At 41.3% G+C, this 21,094-nt stretch overlaps 1 protein-coding gene across 1 annotated transcript; it reads right to left on the bottom strand.

Moving 5' to 3' along the window:
- Positions 1 to 430: 430 nt before the first annotated feature.
- NPY (neuropeptide Y) lies at positions 431 to 8,123 on the bottom strand. Its single transcript, XM_007981870.3, has 4 exons — positions 7,995 to 8,123; positions 6,837 to 7,024; positions 2,699 to 2,779; positions 431 to 633 (listed from the first exon to the last, which is right to left on the bottom strand). Exons 2-4 carry the CDS (start codon positions 7,022 to 7,024, stop codon positions 609 to 611), a joined length of 294 nt encoding a protein of 97 aa, XP_007980061.1. The 5' UTR covers positions 7,995 to 8,123; the 3' UTR covers positions 431 to 608.
- Positions 8,124 to 21,094: the final 12,971 nt, after the last annotated feature.

Below are 21,094 nucleotides of genomic sequence, written 5' to 3' on the forward strand. Positions count from 1 at the left end.
TGCTAACAAGGTTAGCAAGGGTTCCATGTGACTGGGGGAAAGCTCAGAAAAGTTTCTCAAATTAGCATTCCTTTGATCAATATCTTCAAATGTGTCTATATGTTTTACACACATACACACACATACACACACACACAGCTGATCTTGGTTATCATGAATAATCATATCGTCATACCTTTCACAGCCGCTGTTTTAATATTAGTGAAACAAACCCTGAATCTGCTAGTTGAGGGAGACTATAATGACTAATTATTTTCATTAAACTTATTATTACAAAATATTATTATTATATCTATAGTGATATAATATCTATAGATAGATATATATATCTATCACTATAGATATAATATTACTACTATCTATCCCTATAGATATAATAATATTATTAATATCTATCACTATTGTAATAGATTTTTCATTGAGGAGGATACACTTTTGAATGCATGATACTTTATTTAAACGCACATATATACAATGATGACAAAGGAAAACATTGCAGAATTCAGCACGATGGTTGCATGCATTGGTAGGATGGGTGGACTCTCATTTTACACGATGAAATATGGGCTGAAAATAGGAAAAGGCCAGAGAGCAAGTTTCATTTCCCATCACCACATTGAAGGGTCTTCAAGCCTGTAAAACATAAGAAGCAAAGCATGTAAGGGAAGCTGCCCAACTTCCTGAGGTATTAGCAAGGGTGAGACATTTAGCTCTGAAGTGAAAGATGATGGGAACTGTAGAAAAGTCTCCTGCTGGCATTCTAAACCAGAAGCCACGTGGAATATCAGAACGCGAGGCAGAGGCACAATGTGCACAGCCCCAGCTGAGCAGTTTTCCATGATGTTAACAGGAGTCTTGGGCAAACCTCAGAGGGAGTGTTTTAAAGGCTCTGTATGTATCAAAGGAGCTGAAGAACACAATCTTTTGAAAATCAAAATTACAGAAATCACATGAAGCTATAAGAGGAAAGTTATTGTTCTTCAACTCTAAATATGCTTCCTTTTCCTGCCAGCTTTATTATGTAATAAGATGCTACTTATTAGACTATGAGATCTTTTTAATAAAATAGCACTCATAGGCAACTTCTAGACTGTCAAATTTTGTCTTCTAACTGCACATGATGGAGTCTGTCAATCAGGGTGCAATTAATTTTACTTCATGCACTAACTGGGCCACAAAACAAAGACAAAAACCAAGTAGGTCTGGGTTGTTATTTTTCTAACAGTAAGTAGATATAGCCTACCCTAAACATTTTACTGTGGCAAACATCATATGCATGTCAGTGAAACATAGAAAGACATTTACTGCTTAGTATTAAAAACAACCCTGGCCAGGCATTGTGGCTCACAACTGCAATCCTAGCACTTCAGCAGGCTGAGGAGGGAGGATCTCTTGAGGCCAGGAGCTCGAGGCTGCAGTGAGCTCGAGGCTGCAGTGAGCTATGATTGCACCACTGCACTCCGGCCTGAGTGACAGAAGGAGACCTTGTCTCTGAATCATAATAATAATAATTTTTAATTAAAGAAGACAACACTTACACATTTTCTACCTGTTTCCCTTGCATTTGCTATTTAAGTCTGGGCTGGTTCCTCCAGGGACAGGAGCACTAGAGTTTTATCTCAATTCAAATCATTGTTCCCTTTAGAGAAAACAAATCTCACAACTCTGTATTAACACCCTTCGTTCTGGCTGGCCATTTCACAAGAGAACTGAGGGAGGTTAGAAGGGAAAGTGGGTGGCCCAGCGGATCACCCTGCTGAGACTCTAGGGAGAACTTGGAGAGCCACATGTCAGTCACACTCACTGAGCAAGTGTTCTAGTGACCTCTTCTGGGGAACTTTGTCCTTGACGTTGTAGAACTCTGGGTTTAAGGCAGCCAAGCTGCCGCAGACATGGGTGGACCCTGTGCACTATGATCTTACTGTGGTTAGAGACAGGAAGCAAGGACTGAAGAGCCAGGAGGTTATGAAGATGGAAGAGGACCTGCCTCCTCTTTAGCAGCACTCCTTGTCCAGGAGGCACCAGAAAATCTTAGCTCAATATTTAACACTTAGACATTGGTGGGCACCTCTTTTGAAGACAGACCCAAACTGCAAGAAAGTCCTGAGACTACAGATAAACTCCTAAGATTACTGTCATTCAACGTGCATTCATTGAATGTAATAAATCACTACATGACACAAGTTGAACTCAAATATGTCAAAAAGTAATCCGGAGCATCTAATTTACCTACAGCTTCATGTAAAACTGGGAAAGTTGGAGTAAAAACCATGGGGGACATTTTCTAGGACATCTGGACGCTCCACATATATAAAAACTACAGATCTTCCCAGCCAGAGATGGACAGTTGGTCATTTCAATTTAGAGCCAGGGACTCACTCTATGCTCCCCTGATTCCAACAATGTTAGAAATTCTATATAATTTCTAAGTTAAAAGTCAATTATTTTTAAAATTGTCAAAGGAGCACCAAATAACCTGGGCTAGAAAATGTTATTCCACAGACGTTTGGAGATTTGACAGTGAGTACATGAAAAGAGAGGTCTCCCCTGCCTGCTTCTTCACCCTCATTTCTGCCGAAATCTCCCCTAGTGTAGAAGCCCCTATCCCAATGCCTCCCACCAGGCACCTGTCTCTGACTTCCCTCCCCTGGGCACCTGGAGCTCTGCAACAATGTCCCCATCACAAGCCTTGTCATACCGAGTTCTGGGAACATTTTCTGTGCTTTCTCTCATCAAGAGGTCTGAAATCAGTGTCTCTGGGCTAGATCGTTTGCCATACCTGGAAAAAAAAGTCTTTTAAAGCAAGTTTGGAATAGGCATAAAAACCTTTAGGAAAAAGGAAGATAGTCTCCTATTTGGGATATGAAAACTAAATATTATTGTCAGTTGTTCATCTGTAACAAGCAATCTAGGTGTATGAAGCATATATTATCAGAAACATTATCATAAATATTATTTGAAATTATTTATATATATATATATTTTAAACTTTGCTCAAATACTCAATAAATAATCTAGGAGGTTATTTAAACCAAACCAAAATTCCTAGTCAAATTCCTGCCTTTTTAAACAACCATAAATAATATGTATAGAGATACATACTTTTATAACTAGGTGACAGGAAATTTGAAAACATGGAGGCATGATTGTAAATGTTTCCACAATTAGTTAATTGGCTATTGTTCTGATGATACACAGCAGTTTAAATCTTAACAAGGAGACCAGATGATATTTCAAAGACAGTCCTAGAAAAAAATCAGCAGATTGCCGTGTAAGACCCACCTGTGTCTTTGAAGCTCAATTTTCTCGTTTGTAAAATACTCCCTGCTTAAATCAGAGACTTTGTGAACATCCAGTGTGAAACGTGAGTCCCAGTGCTTTCAAAGTGACAAAGTGATACACACATGCAAATTACTGCTGTTGAAATGTATCCATTCTTCTGGTTACCAACAGACCCTGGGTCTCATATTTCTCATATTCATTCAAGGTGCCAAATGCTAAAGCCTCTCCTGATGTTGTGATTTTAGCCTCCCTGTAAGTCTAAAGGAATCTAACTGGTTCATGGAAATGTTCTTTTTTTTTTTTTCTCCTATAGCAGGATATGGGTGAGACAATACACACAGGTAAGGTTTCGTTTATCTGCGAGGGTAGTATATGCTCCCCACTCCAGGACACTACAAAAGAGTCAGACAAGTCTATACCAACTTGCATCTTTTGAAGAGGCCATTTTTCCCTTTCTCAGAAAAGGTGTTGGACACCAGTCGCCACTTTGTTTAGGAATAAATTAGCCTGGTGTGGATTGGTTAATAGGTCTAACAGCTGAACACAGCTGACAGAGGATATATTCTAATTGCCAAGCAAAATTTTATCTAAAGTTTTTGGAAAGATTTTCTATTACTGTTCTTTTGCTGAGACTCAAGGGAAGCAAAAACAAAACACGTCCCTGTCCCACTCCCATCATGTGTAAGATTTCCTCGAAGATTTTCTGGAGCTGCGATATTAGACTACAGGCATCTGCTTATACTATTTATTCTGTCCATCCATTGGTTTTACTAATCGTAAAACTCTAGGGCAACTGTAACTCATTTATCTTCATCATGCTCCAGTGAGTAAAAGAACTGCCCACTGTTTTCTCCAATTTACCAGTAAAGAACCTAAATCTGAAATAGGAGGATTTGCACAGTCATAGTCTTGCACCCAGTTCAGCATTGTTCACTCTTCTTCCTTCTTTAATTAATTCTGGATCATCCTTCCTCTCTACCATGCTGTGACTTTCAAAGATTGAGTCCTTAGAGTAAAGATTCTCAAACCTGGCTGCACATTAGAATCACCTGGGGACTGTTAAAAAACACACTCTAAAGCCCAGGCCCTATGCTAGAGGGTCTGATTTAATTGGTCAGGGGTGGATCCCAGCATCAGTGTACTTTAAAAGCGCCCCTGATGATTTTACTGTGCAGCCAGAAAGGAGAAACACTGATCTAAGGCTGAGTTTCTCCGGGACTGGCTAGTCTTTGTAATGGGGGCTGTCCTGGGCATGGTAGGATATTTAGCAGCCTCCTTGGCATCTATACATCTAGATACCAGCAGCACCCACCTCCCGTTGTGAAAACCAAAAATGTCTCCAGACACTGCCAAATCACACCTGGGGAGCATAAAATCACCCTCTGTTGAGAACCACTGATTTAGGGGGCCATATAAGTAAATTGTAGGAGACCCACACTCTAGAATAAGTAATGCAGCTTCCAGAAGCAATGAGCCAGGGGTATATATACAGCAACAAGAATATAAGCACAAATTGAGTGTAGGGGGAACGGGGGTCGGGGCGGGGGGAAGAAAAATAATGATATCAGATTACATCTATAGTAAATTAAAGCACATCCACAAATGACCCTGTAATTTTCAGAAACACACATAGGAGTGGGTGTCTGTGGTGGGAAGGAGAAGATGGATGTACATTAAGAGCCTCTGCTGGTTTCTAAGAAGGAGTTTACATGAAGGTGAGACAGGAAACTCTGCCTCTGAGACCAGCTCATTCCCATCTAAGCTGAATCTCTTGCCATGAAACCCAAGTCCCTTTCCTTTATGTTTTTTTTTTTTTTTCCCTCATCAAACATGTTGGAGATAACACCGCCTGTTGATGGTGGTGACAACATCCAAAGAAACTCAAAGGAGGCCCCCAATTCCATAATTCCTATAAAAATAGCTTTCATGAAATGTCCTTAGCTTCATGATTTGTGAAATGGAGATAATTATACTCCCTTCAAAGCTTTGAGGTAAAGACTGAATGAGATAATGCCTAGGAAAACATTTTAAAATGCTAGAGCTTTGTAAAATTGTAAAGCTTTAGAGCAATCATCTTTGGAAAACTGAGTTCTACTGTATATTATGCTATAACTAAATAACTAACAAAGGTTTTTCTAGAAAAAAAAGTTAATATATTTTTGTTTGTACAAGTTCTCTTTGATCTGCATGACAGCATAGCATAGCAAGAATTTGAATCAATTAACTTTCTGGGAAGCATGGAATATAAAATATTATTGCTTTTTGCTAATTAAAATGATCAGATTTCAAGGGATCACAAACCAATACTATTTAATTCTGGCATTTTCATGTTTTTCAGATTCTATATAAATTGGAGCTTTTTCAAAAGTTTTTTTAGGATGTTGAATACCTTTTTGATGAAACAGGAAAAAGCAAACGATTTTAGAAGTACAGATTCTCCCCCTTTTGGATCCTTTCCAACTACTCCCTGACTTGTAAACAGTAAAAATATGGACTAAATAAATAAATAAACCCCACAATACTTTAAACATATAATTTAAACATGTTAACTAACATTCATGCTTCTAAAGGGCTTATCCTTTAGATATGGTCAAATGATTAAAATCATTTAATCTTAGTAATTAAAATAAGATGTTAAATGATTTAGAGCTAAGATCAACTAATTTTGAAAACGAAATTTAAATCCTATGTAATTTGTAAAATAGTTTGGATTTGATTTTTCCCTTAATTGTCAATGTTGAGAGTGAAAATGTGGCATTTCATTTTGACTTTCTGAATGTCCAGAATAAAGTTTACAACTTCTCAGATTCCATGTAATCCGTGGATTCATCCTAAAGTTACTGGACCAATGTAAGTTTCTTCTTAATGAAATACCAAGTGGGCACTTTCTTTTCAGAATTCACCAGCTATAAAATAGGGAGAGTCTCTGCATTTTAGATAAACTGTTTTCAGGCTAAATCTCTAATTACTGGGACTAGGATTTTCAAGTATGAGACTGAGACTGCAAAAAAACACAGTACAGAAGAAAAGAAAATAGCTCTATTTGTCTTTTTCTAAATACTGTCATTCAATTAGCCCTAGGCAGGCTGGAAAGTCTAACAATGTCTGGGGCAACCCTGCAGTTTACTCCTTGGTTTGGTTTTCTTTGGTGGTCGTTCTGTTTTTCCTAGACACCTTGCTAGCCTTTCTCCCTACAGCATTTCTCTGGCGCATTCTTGCCCCTTTCACTGGGTACTTTCGAGATTTCTGGACAGGCCCCCACTGCTGTAAGAACCACAACAAACCACAAGACGTGAGTGAGAGGAGATTGCCAGCCTACCAGCCTGGGGAACCTGAATCTGGGGATCACGACTCTGTGACTGTAGTTGCACAAAATGGAAGGTATCCATTTTGTGCGCAGTGTGCCCCGCACATTTACCTAGAGCTGACTAAGAGCCTGATACTGTCCTGCCCTGGGATAGAGCGAAGGAAAAGAAACAATCCCTTCCCCTAACCAGGATCTCCTGGTGTGCAGGCACTGGCGCTCCTGGAGTCGGTCCCGCGGGCCCACCCACCTCTGCCTGGTGATGAGGTTGATGTAGTGTCGCAGCGCCGAGTAGTATCTGGCCATGTCCTCCGCTGGCGCGTCCTCGCCCGGGTTGTCCGGTTTGGAGGGGTACGCCTCGGCCAGCGCACCCAGGCACACGAGCAGGGACAGGGCGAGGGTCAGTCCGGACAGCCCCAGTCGCTTGCTACCTAGCATCTGCGGGCACAGAAGGCTCAACGGACCGGCTTGGGGATTCAGAGGACCCACGCGCAGCACCTCCCTCCTCTGCCTCCCGCGCTCCTCCTTCTGCTACCACCCGCGACCCCCAATCCGCTCTCGTCCCAGTCCCGCAGAGAGAACCCAGGCGTGGCTAGCACCACCTTGCGGACTCTGGGTGCCGTCTGGCCCGGACCTGCCCCTCTGCTCCACCTGAAAACTTCGCGCAACTTCGTTCCAAGTCTCGGGGACCAAGAAGCGCGCGGCGAGAGGTGCAAGGTGGGGACCCCGCCAGTTTAGACACTTTCAAAATCAAATTGGAAGTTCCTCCTGCTGGGTCACTTTTCTCCCCTCTTGCCCAAACTCTTGTCTGGGAAGAAAACTTTCTTCTCTGTTACTTTTGGTCTGCCTAGCTTCAGGGGATCAACGCTGACCGTAGAGATCACCTCAGGGTGATGACTGCGGTGGGGAAGGGGGAAAAGAATTGCTCCTTGGGCCAGAATTGCTCCCAAGAGATTTGGAGCCCAAGAATCCAGGCAGATGGCAGGGCGCGGGGCTCCCGAGCGCCAGGGATTCCTCACTCGATGGCGCTGCCAGGGAAACCTTCCTACCGCGCATCGCTTTCTGGGCCTCAAGGCAGCGACCCGCAGGGAGACCGCCAGCTGCCTTGGGATAGGGGTCCCAGGTTCTCCCTCCATATCTGCCAAAAGGCAACTCAGAAGAACCGCCCAGCGGGAAGGGCCCGGGAGAAGGGCGGTGGACAATCAGAGGGGAGCAGAGGGACAAGTGGAATTTAGCCGCCAAGAGGGCTGGTCCGCGTCGGGGCGCCGAGCCGGCATAGTCCCGGCTGGGGAACGGGGTGCGACCCTCCCGGGGCCCCAGAGCTCCACGGAGCCGGAGGCTGCGCCTCTAGCAAGTTCATGGGCGCCCCTTCGCTCCCATCCCTAGACAAACGGGTCGTAGCACTCACGGTGGCTGGCGCGCGGGCGTGGCTGGGCGGCAAGTACTCTGCTGTCCGGCGCGCGTCTCCGAGGGGTGACAGCCAGCGGATGGGGTGCAGAGAGCGGGTCGCAAACGGGCTTTTATGGAGCTTCCTCGCCGCAGCAGGAGGGGCCTCGGGCAATCACGTTTGGGTGACTCCTACCCGCCACTTCCCGCCCCCGAGTGGCGGGGGGAGGGGGCTGGAACCGCAACCGCACGAGTGTTGGCTTAGGGAGCCACCCACACCCCAACCCTCCCGCCCCAGGCGCTGCCCGAAGAAGCGGGGCCCGGGACCGCACGAGCGAAGCAGCGCGCCCCGAGCGCGCTGGACAACACCAAAGCCCAAGTGTCTGCCCTCGGGCAGTGCCCGATCCCTGCTTTTCTTCTTTCCTTCACGCCCCGTCTAGTCCTGCCAGAGATGGGAGCAGCCCAGACGATTCTTGTCGCCTGCCAACAGGACTTACCAAGCCACTGGGCGCCTGAGTAGGAAGCATCTGAATGCTCTTTGCGGTGGGACATCTCCAGGACCAGCGCGGCATCCTCACTGGGCACAGCTGCGCGCTTTTGGAGAGAGGCAACTGGGCGCACCGATTTTTCCTGCACTTAGAACAAGTTGGAGGCAGCTGCGGGAAGTCTCCAGCTAGAGGGTCGCAAAGCTGCCCCCCGCCCCCCGACCCCTCGGCGCGGAGCTGAGAACTGGTTTCATGGGCTTCAGCCCCTTCCCTCAGCTGGTTTTTCTAGGACATCAGCCTTCCTCAAGTACTCTCCCAGACGCAGTGAGCCAGGCTCGGTCTTGACAGGAGTGTGGCGACTCAAAATTCCCCAAAGGGGGAACACGGTAAACCTTTTCCCCTCGTTTACTGAAAAAGAGCCACGCTTCCAGTTTCTAGAGACTCTTTTAAGCGCAATTTGTAAAAATTTTTTTTTTTTTTTTTTTTTTGGTCCAAAGTGACGGTAGTTAAATGAGCAACAGTTTCTCTCTTATTTGCTAACCCTTGTATAGTCCTATGTACATTCAATTAACGTTTATTGAGAATGTGGGTTCTGATTAAGTTGAAACATGTTAAAAACGATGAACATTAATTTGCTCATCGCGTTAAACCTGTTGAATGAATATGCAAGATACAGAAATTGTTATTACAAAATCAAGATTTTATGCAGTGGACTGAGATCTTAAAGTTCCGTGAATGAATGCTCCCGGATCTTTCTAAATAAAATGGCATTTTATTTCTAAATAAAATGAAAGTCTGAATCTTTCTAAATAAAATGGCATGTTGGGAAATTAAAGCATTAAGTTACATGTTACTTTAATGCTAAAAGGACAAGTGATTCTGTTAAGCTGACACTTAGTTTTGTGCTGTTCCAACAGCATTGAATTAAATATCAAAAACTGTGAAGCAAACAATCCTTTGTGTGTATGTGTTTGTGGGATCAAACTATAATTTTGGAGACCAACATCATTTCACTTGACAACTGCTTCTCTTTCTGTATTACACAAACACATGCTGGAAACACAAATATCAAGGCTTTCAGAGTTGCTCCGGGTGCTTACATGACAGAGCCTTTGGTAAAAGTGCAAAACATCTTCTAACTTAGAACCCTTCCTAGATGAAAGGAAAGTTACAGTCCACTTTTCAATAAAATAATCTTATTTTAGAGTGTATCACAGACTCATATCAATTAAAATCTGAACTTAAAAGGTATCATTGAATTTGGGAGAAATTACTTCTAGGGAGGCCCACACCACTGTTGAGAGAAGAACACTGTGGAGGCTTGATTAATTTAGCTTAAGATAATGTCGTTGATACTCAAGAATAAGAACTTATTCTCAGGGTTAAGGATTTAGAGAATAAAAAATAGGGGGGTGATATGCCCTACATGTGTGTTTACATCCTTATCTCCTTTCTCTCCAGTCCAAGCCTCATCCCCTGCCCAAAATACAAACAAAATCAACTGTTTGCAACTCAACCCTGCATATTCTCCTAGCTCCTGAGCCATTTCTCTCTTTTGTTTCAAAGTCATTTATTTGTAACAGCTTTGTTAAGATACCATTGAGATACTATTGAGCTTGTTGAGATTCAAAAGGAGGTGAATCAGTGGAGACTAGAAAAGGTAATGATCAAGAGAAGTCAAATAACTTGTAAAGGTCCATGTGGTTTACAATTAGGAGGTCTTACTGACAGCAAGTTCATAGCTTGATTCGGATAGAACCCAGACCACATGAAACCCAGTGGTTTCATGACCAAACCTAAGGTAAAGAAGCAGAGGCAATAAATAGATATCACTGAATATATACAAAGCTACAAATGTGTAAAATATTCAATTGGATATACTCTTACACATATGCATTCATGTTATATGCTCAGGAAGCCATCATTGCAACCAAGAAAATGAAGATATACATCACTTCCCCAAATTTCCACACGTACCTTTGTAATTCCTTCCTTTTGCCTCTTCCTCACCCCTCCTCCATTGATCTGCTTTCTATCACTAGAGATTTGTTTGCATTTTCTAGAATTGCACATAAATATAATTCCACAGTAGGTACTGTTTGTCTGACTTCTTTCACTTAGCATCATTATTTTTGAATCCACTCATATTGTTACATGTAGCAATAGTTTCTTCTTTTTTATTGCTGGGCAGTATTTCATTATATGATATACTTCAAAATTTTTAATCAATTCTACTGCTCATGAATTTTTGGTTATTTTCACTTGAAACTTTTATGAATAAAGCTGCCTTGACATTCATATTCAAGTCTTTTTATGAACATAAACCTTTAATTCTCTTGGAAAATACTTAAAACCAGAATGGCTGAGTGAGATGGTGAGTGTATATTGGTCCATAGTTTGTTGGTGATCTGTTTTTGCTTCTGTTTTACTCAGTTTTTCCTTAATATTTTATTTTGGATACTCTCTATTGCAATGTCTTTGAGTTCACTAATCTTTTTTTCTGTAATATCTGATTTCTGCCAATGCTATCCAGTGTATTTTGTACCTTATACCTGGTAGCTTTCATCTCTAGAATTTCAACTTGAATCTTTTTTTTTTTTTAATTACAGGACAATATAAAGCAATGAAACTTTTTTATATCTTCCATATCTAAACATGTCCGCTCTTCTCTCTAGCTTCTTGAATATACATTAATAATAACTTTTGTACTACTAACATCTGTGTCATTTTTGTGTACTTTGGGTTGATTGATTTTTCTCCACATTATGGCTTATATTTTTCTTCTTCTTTGTGTGCCTGATAATTTTTGATAGGATGTCAGATATTGTGGATTTTACCTTGTTATTTGGTTTTTTGTATTCCTATGATTGTTCTTGAGCTTGTTCTAAGACAATTAAAAATTTAGAGACAGTTTATCCATTCAGTTCTTGCATGTGAGTTTTGTTAGGTGGGACTAGAGCTGGTTTTAAACTAGGTTTACCCTTTCCACCCTTTGAGACAAAAATCCTTCTTTTTACTTTAACTGGTAACTGACTTCCCCTCAACATATACACCTCAAATTTCACAGCTCTCCCCTCTGGCTGTTGAGACAGACACTATTCCCAGCCCTTGGTCAGCATCAGACCTTTTTGTGTTGTTCTTTTCCTGGTCTCAGGTGGTTTGTTCCTGTGTATAATCTGATCAAAAATCAACTAAATCCTCAAGGGGGACATGCTTCAGACTTCCAGAGTATTCTTTCTCTTACCTGATACTCTTCCTGTGGATACTAGCTCCCCTGGCTCCCTACACTTCCATCTCCAGCTCCATCTCCAGCTCCTTGGCCAGGATGATTCAATTCCTTCCTTCTGCACTGTAGCCTGGATGACTCCTTCAGGTAGTGTATTAGTCCATTCTCATGCTGCTATAAAGAAATACCCAAAACTGGGTAATTTATAAAGGAAAGAGGTTTAATTGACTCACAGTTCTCTATGGCTGGAGAGCCCTCAGGAAACTTACAATTATGGTGGAAGGGGAATCTAACATGTCCTTCTTCATATGGCAGCTGGAGAGAGAAGTGGCGAGCAAAGGGGGAAAAACATCTTATAAAACCATAAGCTCTTATGAGAATTCACTCACTATCATGAGAACAGCAGCCTGTAGGTAACCGCCCCCATGATTCAATTGTCTCCCACTAGGTCCCTCCCACAATACATGGGGATTATGGAAACTACAATTCAAGATGGGATTTGGGTGGGAACACGGCCAAACCATATCAGGCAGTGATCTGGGACCATTGTATGGCTCCTATCATTTGTTTTTTGTCTCTACGATATTACTGTCCTTTACTGATATCCAATGTTTTAAGTGTTGTTTCCTATACTTTTGTCTAGTGTTTTAGTTGTTTAAGCAGGGAGGGTAAATCCAGTTCCCGTTTCTTCATCTTGGCAAGAAGAGCAAGTCTCATAGCAAGGCTTCTTTAAAAAGATGTTTCTATTCATTGTCTCTAGTTCTTCACCTTAGGTGTAGTCATGAAACCACTGTGATCTAGGTTCTATCTGAATCAAGTTATAAACCTGCTATCAGTAAGACCTCCTAATTGCAAACCACATGGATCTTTATCAGATATTTGACATCTCTTGACCATTACTTTCTCTTGTCTCCTCTGATTCACCTCCTTTTTCTCTGAATGTACCACCATCTCCTTTGCTGACTCACCCTTCTGTACCCCTAGTCTTAGCCCTAACCTTTCCACTCCACTCATACTGACCAATCAAGCTCATCTACTCCTACAGCTTATGATCCTGAAATCTCCCCCTCCAACTCAGATTTCATACTTGGAAACTAGGGTGATATGTCTAGCTCAGAAAAACTCCATCAAGGGCCTCAAATTTAGATTATCAAAGTGGAGCTTCCACTAACATGAATGTCTAACTAAATATCACACGAAGTCTAAAATGTTTTCAAAATTCTTCCATTGAACTATAAAGCCCCACATATTTTGGGCCCTACATACCTCCTAGGCTCATCTAACATAATTTTCTCCTTCATTTCCTGTATTTCTGTCCATTGGCCTCCTTTCTGCTCCTTAAACATGACAATCAGCTTTCCTATTTGGACCTTCATTGTGCTGTGTCTGCTCTCTGAGATATTCTCTCTCCCTACTCTTTACCTGGCCAACACCTACACATCCTTCTGGGTTTACCTTGAAATATCACTTTCCTGAGTGTTCTTTAGGTCCGTTCCAAGATGGCCGAATAGGAACAGTTCTGGTCTGCAGCTCCAAGCTGATCGACGCAAAAGTCGGGTGATTTCTGCATTTCCAACTGAGGTACCTGGTTCATCTCACTGGGACTGGTCGGACCGGACAGTGGGTGCAGCCCACAGAGGGCAAGTCAAAGCAGGGCAGGGCATCCGCTCACCCGGGAAGTGCAAGGGGTCGGAGATTTCCCTTTCTTAGCCAAGGGAAGCCGTGACAGACTGTACAGGGAAAATCGGGACACTGCCACCTAAATACTATGCTGTTCCAATGGTCTTAGCAAACAGCACACCAGGAGATTATATCCTATGCCTGGTTTGGTGGGTCCCATGCCCATGAAGCCTTGCTCACTGCTAGCACAGCAGTCTGACATCAAACTGCAAGGCAGCAAGCCTGGCTGGGGAGGGGCGTCTGCCATTGCTGAGGCTTGAGTAGGTAAACAAAGCTACCATGAAATTCAAACTGGGTGGAGCCCACCACAGCTCAATTAGGCCCGCCTGCCTCTGTAGACTTCACCTCTGGGGGCAGGGCATAGCTGAACAAAAGGCAGCAGAAATTTCTGCAGACTTAAATGTACCTGTCTGTCAGCTCAGAAGAGAGCAGTGGTTCTCCCAGCATGGTGTTTAAGCTCTGAGAATGGACAGACTGCCTCCTCAAGTGGGTCCTGACCCCCATGTAGCCTAACTTGGAGACACCTCCCAGTAGGGAACGACTGACACCTCATACAGCTGGGTGCCCCTCTGAGACGAAGCTTCCAGAGGAAGGATCAGGCAGCAATATTTGCTGTTCTGCAGCCTCTGCTGGTGAAACCCAGGCAAACAGGGTCTGGAGTGAACCTCCAGCTAACTCCAACAGACCTGCAGCTGAGGGACCTGACTGTTAGAAGGAAAACTAACAAACAGGAAGGAAGAGCATCAACATCAACAAAAAGGATATCCACACCGAAACCTCATCTGTAGGTCACCACCATCAAAGACCAAAGGTAGATAAAACCACAAAGATGAGGAGAAACTAGAGCAGAGAGCTAAAAATTCTAAATGTCAGTGCACCCCTTCTCCTCCAAAGGATTGAAGCTCCTCACCAGCAATGGAACAAAGCTGGACAGAGAATGAATTTGACAAGCTGACAGAAGTAGGCTTCAGAAGGTCGGTAATAATAAATTTTTCCGAGCTAAAGGAGAATGTTCAAACCCATCTCAAGGAAGCTAAAAACCTTGAAAAAAGATTAGATGAATGGCTAAATAAAATAAACAGTGTAGGGAAGACCTTAAATGACCTGATGGAGCTGAAAACCATGGCAAAAGGACTATGTGACGCATGCACAAGCTTCAGTAGCTGATTTGATCAAGTCGAAGAAAGGGTATCTGTGACTGAAGATCAAATTAATGAAATGAAGCAAGAAGAGAAGTTTAGGGAAAACAGAATAAAAAGAAATGAACAAAGCCTCCAATAAATATGGGACTATGTGAAAAGACCAAATCTACATTTGATTGGTGTACCTGAAAGTGACAGGGAGAATGGAGTCAAGCTGGAAAACACTCTTCAGGATATTATCCAGGAGAACTTCCCCAACCTAGCAAGGCAGGCCAACATTCAAATTCAGTAAATACCGAGAACGCCACAAAGATACTCCTTGAGAAGAGCAACCCCAAGACACATAATTGTCAGATTCATCAAGGTTGAAATGAAGAAAAAAATGTTAAGGGCAGTCAGAGAGAAAGGTCAGGTTACCCACAAAGGGAAGCCCATCAGACTAACAGCAGAACTCTCCGCAGAAACTCTACAAGCCAGAAGAGAGTGAGGACCAATATTCAACATTCTTAAAGAAAAGAATTTTCAACCCAGAATTTCACATCCAGCCAAACTAAGCTTCATAAATGAAGGGGAAATAAAATCCTTTACAGACAAGTAAATGCTGAGAGATTTTGTAACCACCAGGCCTGTCTCCTAAAGGAAGCATTAAACATGGAAAGGAACAACCGGTACCAGCCACTGCAAAGACATGCCAAATTGTAAAGACCATTGATGCTAGGAAGAAACCGCATCAACTAACAGGCAAAATAGCCAGCTAAAATCATAATGACAGGATCAAAGTCACATGTAACAATATTAAGCTTAAATGTAAATGGGCTAAATGCCCCAATTAAAAGACACAGACTGGTAAATCAGATAAAGAGTCAAGACCCATCAGTGTGCTGTATTCAGGAGACCCATCTCACATGTAGAGACACACATAGGCTCAAAATAAAGGGATGGAGGAAGGTCTACCAAGCAAATGGAAAGGGGAAAAAAAAAAACAAAAGCAAGGGTTGCAATCCTAATCTCTGATAAAACAGACTTTAAACCAACAAAGATCAAAAGACACAAAGAAGGGCATTACATAATGGTAAAGGGATCAATTCAACAAAAAGAGCTAACTATCCTAAATATATATGCACCTAATTCATGAGAACCCAGATTCATAAAGCAAGTCCTTAGAGACCTACAAAGAGACTTAAACTCCCACACAATAATAATGGGAGACTTTAATACCCCACTGTCAATATTAGACAAATCAACGAGACAAGTTAACAAGGATATCCAGAACTTGAACTCAGCTCTGCACCCAGCAGTCCTAATAGACATCTACAGAACTCTCCACCCCAAATCAATAGAATATACACTCTTCTCAGCACCACACCACACTTACTCCAAAACTAACCACATAGTTGGAAGTAAAGCACTCCTCAGCAAATGTAAAAGAACAGAAATCACAACAAACTATCTCTCAGACCACAGTGCAATCATATTTGAACTCAGGATTAAGAAACTCACTCAAAACGGCACAACTAAATGGAAACTAAACAACCTGCTTCTGAATGACTACTGGGTAAATAACGAAATGAAGGCAGAACTAAAGCTGTTCTTAGAAACCAATGAGAACAAAGACACAATGTACCAGAATCTCTGCGACACATTTAAAGCAGTGTGTGGAGGGGAATTTATAGCGCTAAATGCCCACAAGAGAAAGCAGGAAAGATCTAAAATCGACACCGTAACATCACAATTAAAAGAACTAGAGAAGCAAGAGCAAACAAATTCGAATGCTAGCAGAAGGCAAGAAATAACTAAGATCAGAGCAGAACTGAAGGAGATAAAGACACAGGAAAGTCTTCAAAAAAATCAATGAATCCAGGAGCTGGTTTTTTGAAAAGATCAACAAAATTGATAGACCACTAGCAAGATTAATAAAGAAGAAAAGAGAGAAGAATCAAATAGATGCAATAAAAAATGATAAAGGGGATATCACCACTGATCCCACAGAAATACAAACTGCCATCAGAGGATACTATAAACACCTCTACGCAAATAAACTAGAAAATCTAGAAGAAAATGATAAATTCCTGGACACATATACCCTCCCAAGACTACATCAGGAAGAAGTTGAATCCCTGAATAGACCAATAACAAGTTCTGAAATTGAGGCAGTAATTAATAGCTTACCAACCCAAAAAAGCCCAGGACCAGACAGATTCACAGTCGAATTCTACCAGAGGTAAAAAGAGGAGCTGGTACCATTCCTTCTGAAACTATTCCAAGCAATAGAAAAAGATGGAATCCTCCCTAACTCATTTTATGAGGCGAGCATCATCCTGATACCAAAGCCTGGCAGAGACACAACAAAAAAAGAGAATTTTAGACCAATATCCCCGATAAACATCGATGAGAAAATCCTTAATAAAATACTGGCAAACCAAATCCAGCAGCACATCAAAAAGCTTATCCACCAAGATCAAGTTGGCTCCAACCTTGGGATGCAAGGCTAGTTCAGCATATGCAAATCAATAAACATAATCCATCACATAAACAGAGACAACAACAAAAACCACATAACTATCTCAGTAGATGCAGGAAAGGCCTTCAACAAAATTCAACAGCCCTTCATACTAAAAACTCTCAATAAAGCAGGTATTGATGGAATGTATCTCAAAATAATAAGAGCTATTTATGATAAACCCACAGCCAGTATCATACTGAATGGGTGAAAACTGGAAGCATTCCCTTTGAAAAGTGACACAAGACAGGGATGCCCTCTCTCACCACTTCTATTCAACATAGTGTTGGAAGTTCTGGCCAGGGCAATCAGGCAAGAGAAAGAAATAAAGGGTATTCAATTAAGAAATGAGGAAGTGAAATTGTCCCTGTTTGCAGATGACATGATTGTACATTTAGAAAGCCCCATTGTCTCAGCACAAAATCTCCTTAAGCTGATAAGCAACTTCAGCAAAGTCTCAGGATACAAAATCAATGTGCAAAAATCACAAGCATTCTTATACACCAATAACAGACAAACAGAGAGCCAAATCATGAGTGAACTCCCATTCACAATTGCTACAAAGAGAATAAAATACCTAGGAATCCAACTGACAAGGGATGTGAAGGATCTCTTCAAGGAGAACTACAAACTGCTGCTCAACTAAATAAAAGAGGACACAAACAAATGGAAGAACATTCCATGCTCATGGGTAGGAAGAATCAATATCGTGAAAATGGCCATACTGCCCAAGTTAATTTATAGATTCAATGCCAACCCCATCAAGCCACCAATGATTTTCTTCACAGAATTGGGAAAAACTACTTTAAAGTTCATATGGAACCAAAAAAGAGCACGCATTGCCAAGACAATCCTAAACAAAAAGAACAAAGCTGGAGGCATCACACTACCTGACTTCAAACTATACTACAAGGCTATAGTAACCAAAACAGCATGGTACTGGTACCAAAACAGAGAGATAGACCAATGGAACAGAACAGAGCCCTCAGAAATAATACCACACATCTACAACCATCTGATCTTTGACAAACCTGACGAAAACAAGAAATGGGGAAAGGATTCCCTATTTAATAAATGGGGCTGGGAAAACTGGCCAGCTATATGTAGAAAGCTGAAACTAGATCCCTTCCTTACACCTTATACAAAAATTAATTCAAGACGGATTACAGACTTAAATGTTAGACCTAAAGCCATAAAAACCCTAGAAGAATACCTAGGCAATACCATGCAGGACATAGGCATGGGCGAGGACTTCATGACTAAAACACCAAAAGCAATGGCAACAAAAGTCAAAATTGACAAATGGGATGTAATTAAACTAAAGAACTTCTATACAGCAAAAGAAACTATCATCAAAGTGAACAGGCAACCTACAGAATGGGAGAAAATTTTTGCAATCTACCCGTGTGACAAAGGGCTAATATCCAGAACCGACAAAGAACTCAAACAAATTTACAGGAAAAAAACAAACAACCGCATCAAAAAGTGGGCAAAGGATATGAACAGACACTTCTCAAAAGAAGACATTTATGCAGCCAACAGACATGTGAAAAAATGCTTGTCATCACTGGCCATCAGAGAAATGCAAATCAAAACCACAATGAGATACCATCTCACGCCAGTTAGAATGGCAATCATTAAAAAGTCAGGAAACTACAGGTGCTGGAGAGGATGTGGAGAAATAGGAACACTTTTACACTGTTGGTGGGACTGTAAACTAGTTCAACCATTGTGGAAGACAGTGTGGCAATTCCTCAGGGATCTAGAACTAGAAATACTATTTGACCCAGCCATCCCATTACTGGGTGTATACCCAAAGGATTATAAATCATGCTACTGTAAAGACACATGCATACGTATGTTTATTGAGGCACTATTCACAATAGCAGACTTGGAACCAACTGAAATGTCCATCAATAATAGACTGGATAAAGAAAATATAGCACATATACACCATGGAATACTATCCAGCCATAAAAAAAAAATGAGTTCATGTCCTTTGTAGGGACATGGATGAAGCTGGAAAACATCATTCTGAGCAAACTATCGCAAGGACAGAAAACGAAACACCACGTGTTCTCACTCATAGGTGGGAATTGAACAATGAGAACACTTGGATACAGGGTAGAGAATATTACACACCGAGGCCTGTCGTGGAATGGGGGGTTGGGGGAGGGATAACATTAGGAGAAATACCTAACGTAAATGATGAGTTAATGGGTGCAGCAAACCAGCATGGCACATGTATACATATGTAACAAACCTGCACGTTGTGCACATGTAGCCTAGAACTTGAAGTATAATAAAAAAAAGAAAAAAAAAGAAAAAAGAAATATCACTTTTCTATGGAGGATTTTCCTGGTCTTCCAGCCTGGATTAGTTCCTCTATTATATGCTCTTACAGGACCTAAATTTCTCCTTAGTTACATATACCTACAGTTCAATCTTATATGGACTCTTTATTTATTGTATTACTATTTGTTTAATATCTATAAATTTTGTTATGTTAACTTAATAGAAGGGACGATGCATCTCTATTCTGATTCCCAGCACTCAATAGATACTATAGTATGGTTTGTTTGACCCCTCCAATCTTATATTGAAATTTGATCCCCAATGTTGGAGATGAGGCCTAATGGGAAGTGATTGGGTCACAGGGGTTTGAATGGCTTTGTGTTGTCTTTGTAGTAATGGATGAGTTCTTGCTTTATTAGTTCCTGTGAGAGCTGGTTGTTTAAAAGAGCCTAGTACCTCCCTCTTCTCTCTCTTGCTTGCTCTCTTGCCATGTGATTTCTGCACACACCAGCTCCCCTTCACCTTCTGCCATGAGTGGAAGCAGCCTGAGGCTCTCATCAGAAGCAGGTGCTAGTGCCATGCTTCTTGCACAGCCCGCAGAACCATGAGCCAAATAAAGCTCTTTTCTTTATAAATTACCTTATATTCTTTTATAGCAACACAAATAAATTGACAATAGATTTCCCATAAATATGTATTGATCAAAATAAATATCTTTATGCAACTGAAGTTTATAACTGAGTTTTAGAAAGGCCTGATGTAACTCAGAACAGGGATTGGCAAACTGTAACCTATGGGCCACCTCCCTACCACCTGTTTTTGTAAACAACGTTTTGTGAGAACACAGCCATGCCCATTCATTTACATATTGCTTATGGCTGCTTTCTTGGTGCAATGACAAACTTGAGAAGTTACAACAGACACTGTATGACTCACAACGTCTAAAGTATTTACTCTCTGGCTCTTTATAGAAAGTATGCAGAACATTGATTTGGAATTTAAATATTTTACATAGACCATAGGTAAGTGAACATAATAGACAACTTGAGGGTCCTGAGCATGCCAAACTACTTCCTGCCCGGGGCCCTTCCTCATTTTATTTTCTCTGCCAGCAAACTCCCACTTATCCTTCACATTTACTTTATATGTCATTTCTCCATGATCCCTCAATCTAGGTTAGGTTCCTCTCCAACTCCCTCATTGTATGATCCCACAATATCTTATACTTTACCTTTAAAGATCCTTTAAAGAACTTTATCTTTAAAGATAGCCCTATTTAGGTATATAGTCAAAGTGTTATTTTTAGTTTGATGTGTCTAACATTTCATAATTGTAAGCTTCCTGAGAGCAAGGATACATGTTTTGTTTTGCTAACCATTAAAATCCCCATATTTGGAATAACAGACTTGTATACTTGGAAGATACTTGACTCTTAGTAGGTGCTCAATAAAAATGTGTTAAATGACCCTGAGACTTGGCGTGTCATTATATATATAACTTGTAGCTGAAGTTTGTTAGGATTTTAGGGGTCCAACAAACAACAACTACCCACCACCCCCACCGCCACCATGGCACCATGGAAACTGATCAATAGTCAGAAGTCAGATATAGAGATCAATATACGAGGTAGGTTTGTCACTAGTAAACTATACATTGCAAGGTATACCTTTAGCTCTGCTTGCTTTTTAAGAAACAAACTCTAGTTTTTCAACATTTATTTTACTTCTAGCAAGCCACATAAGGCAATTTTGCATGCTTTGTTCCTTTCTAGAGTTATTTTTCATTTTAATGGTG

This window comes from Chlorocebus sabaeus, chromosome 21 (genome assembly GCF_047675955.1).
Source record: "Chlorocebus sabaeus isolate Y175 chromosome 21, mChlSab1.0.hap1, whole genome shotgun sequence".
In the NCBI taxonomy this organism is placed as follows: Eukaryota; Metazoa; Chordata; class Mammalia; order Primates; family Cercopithecidae; genus Chlorocebus; species Chlorocebus sabaeus.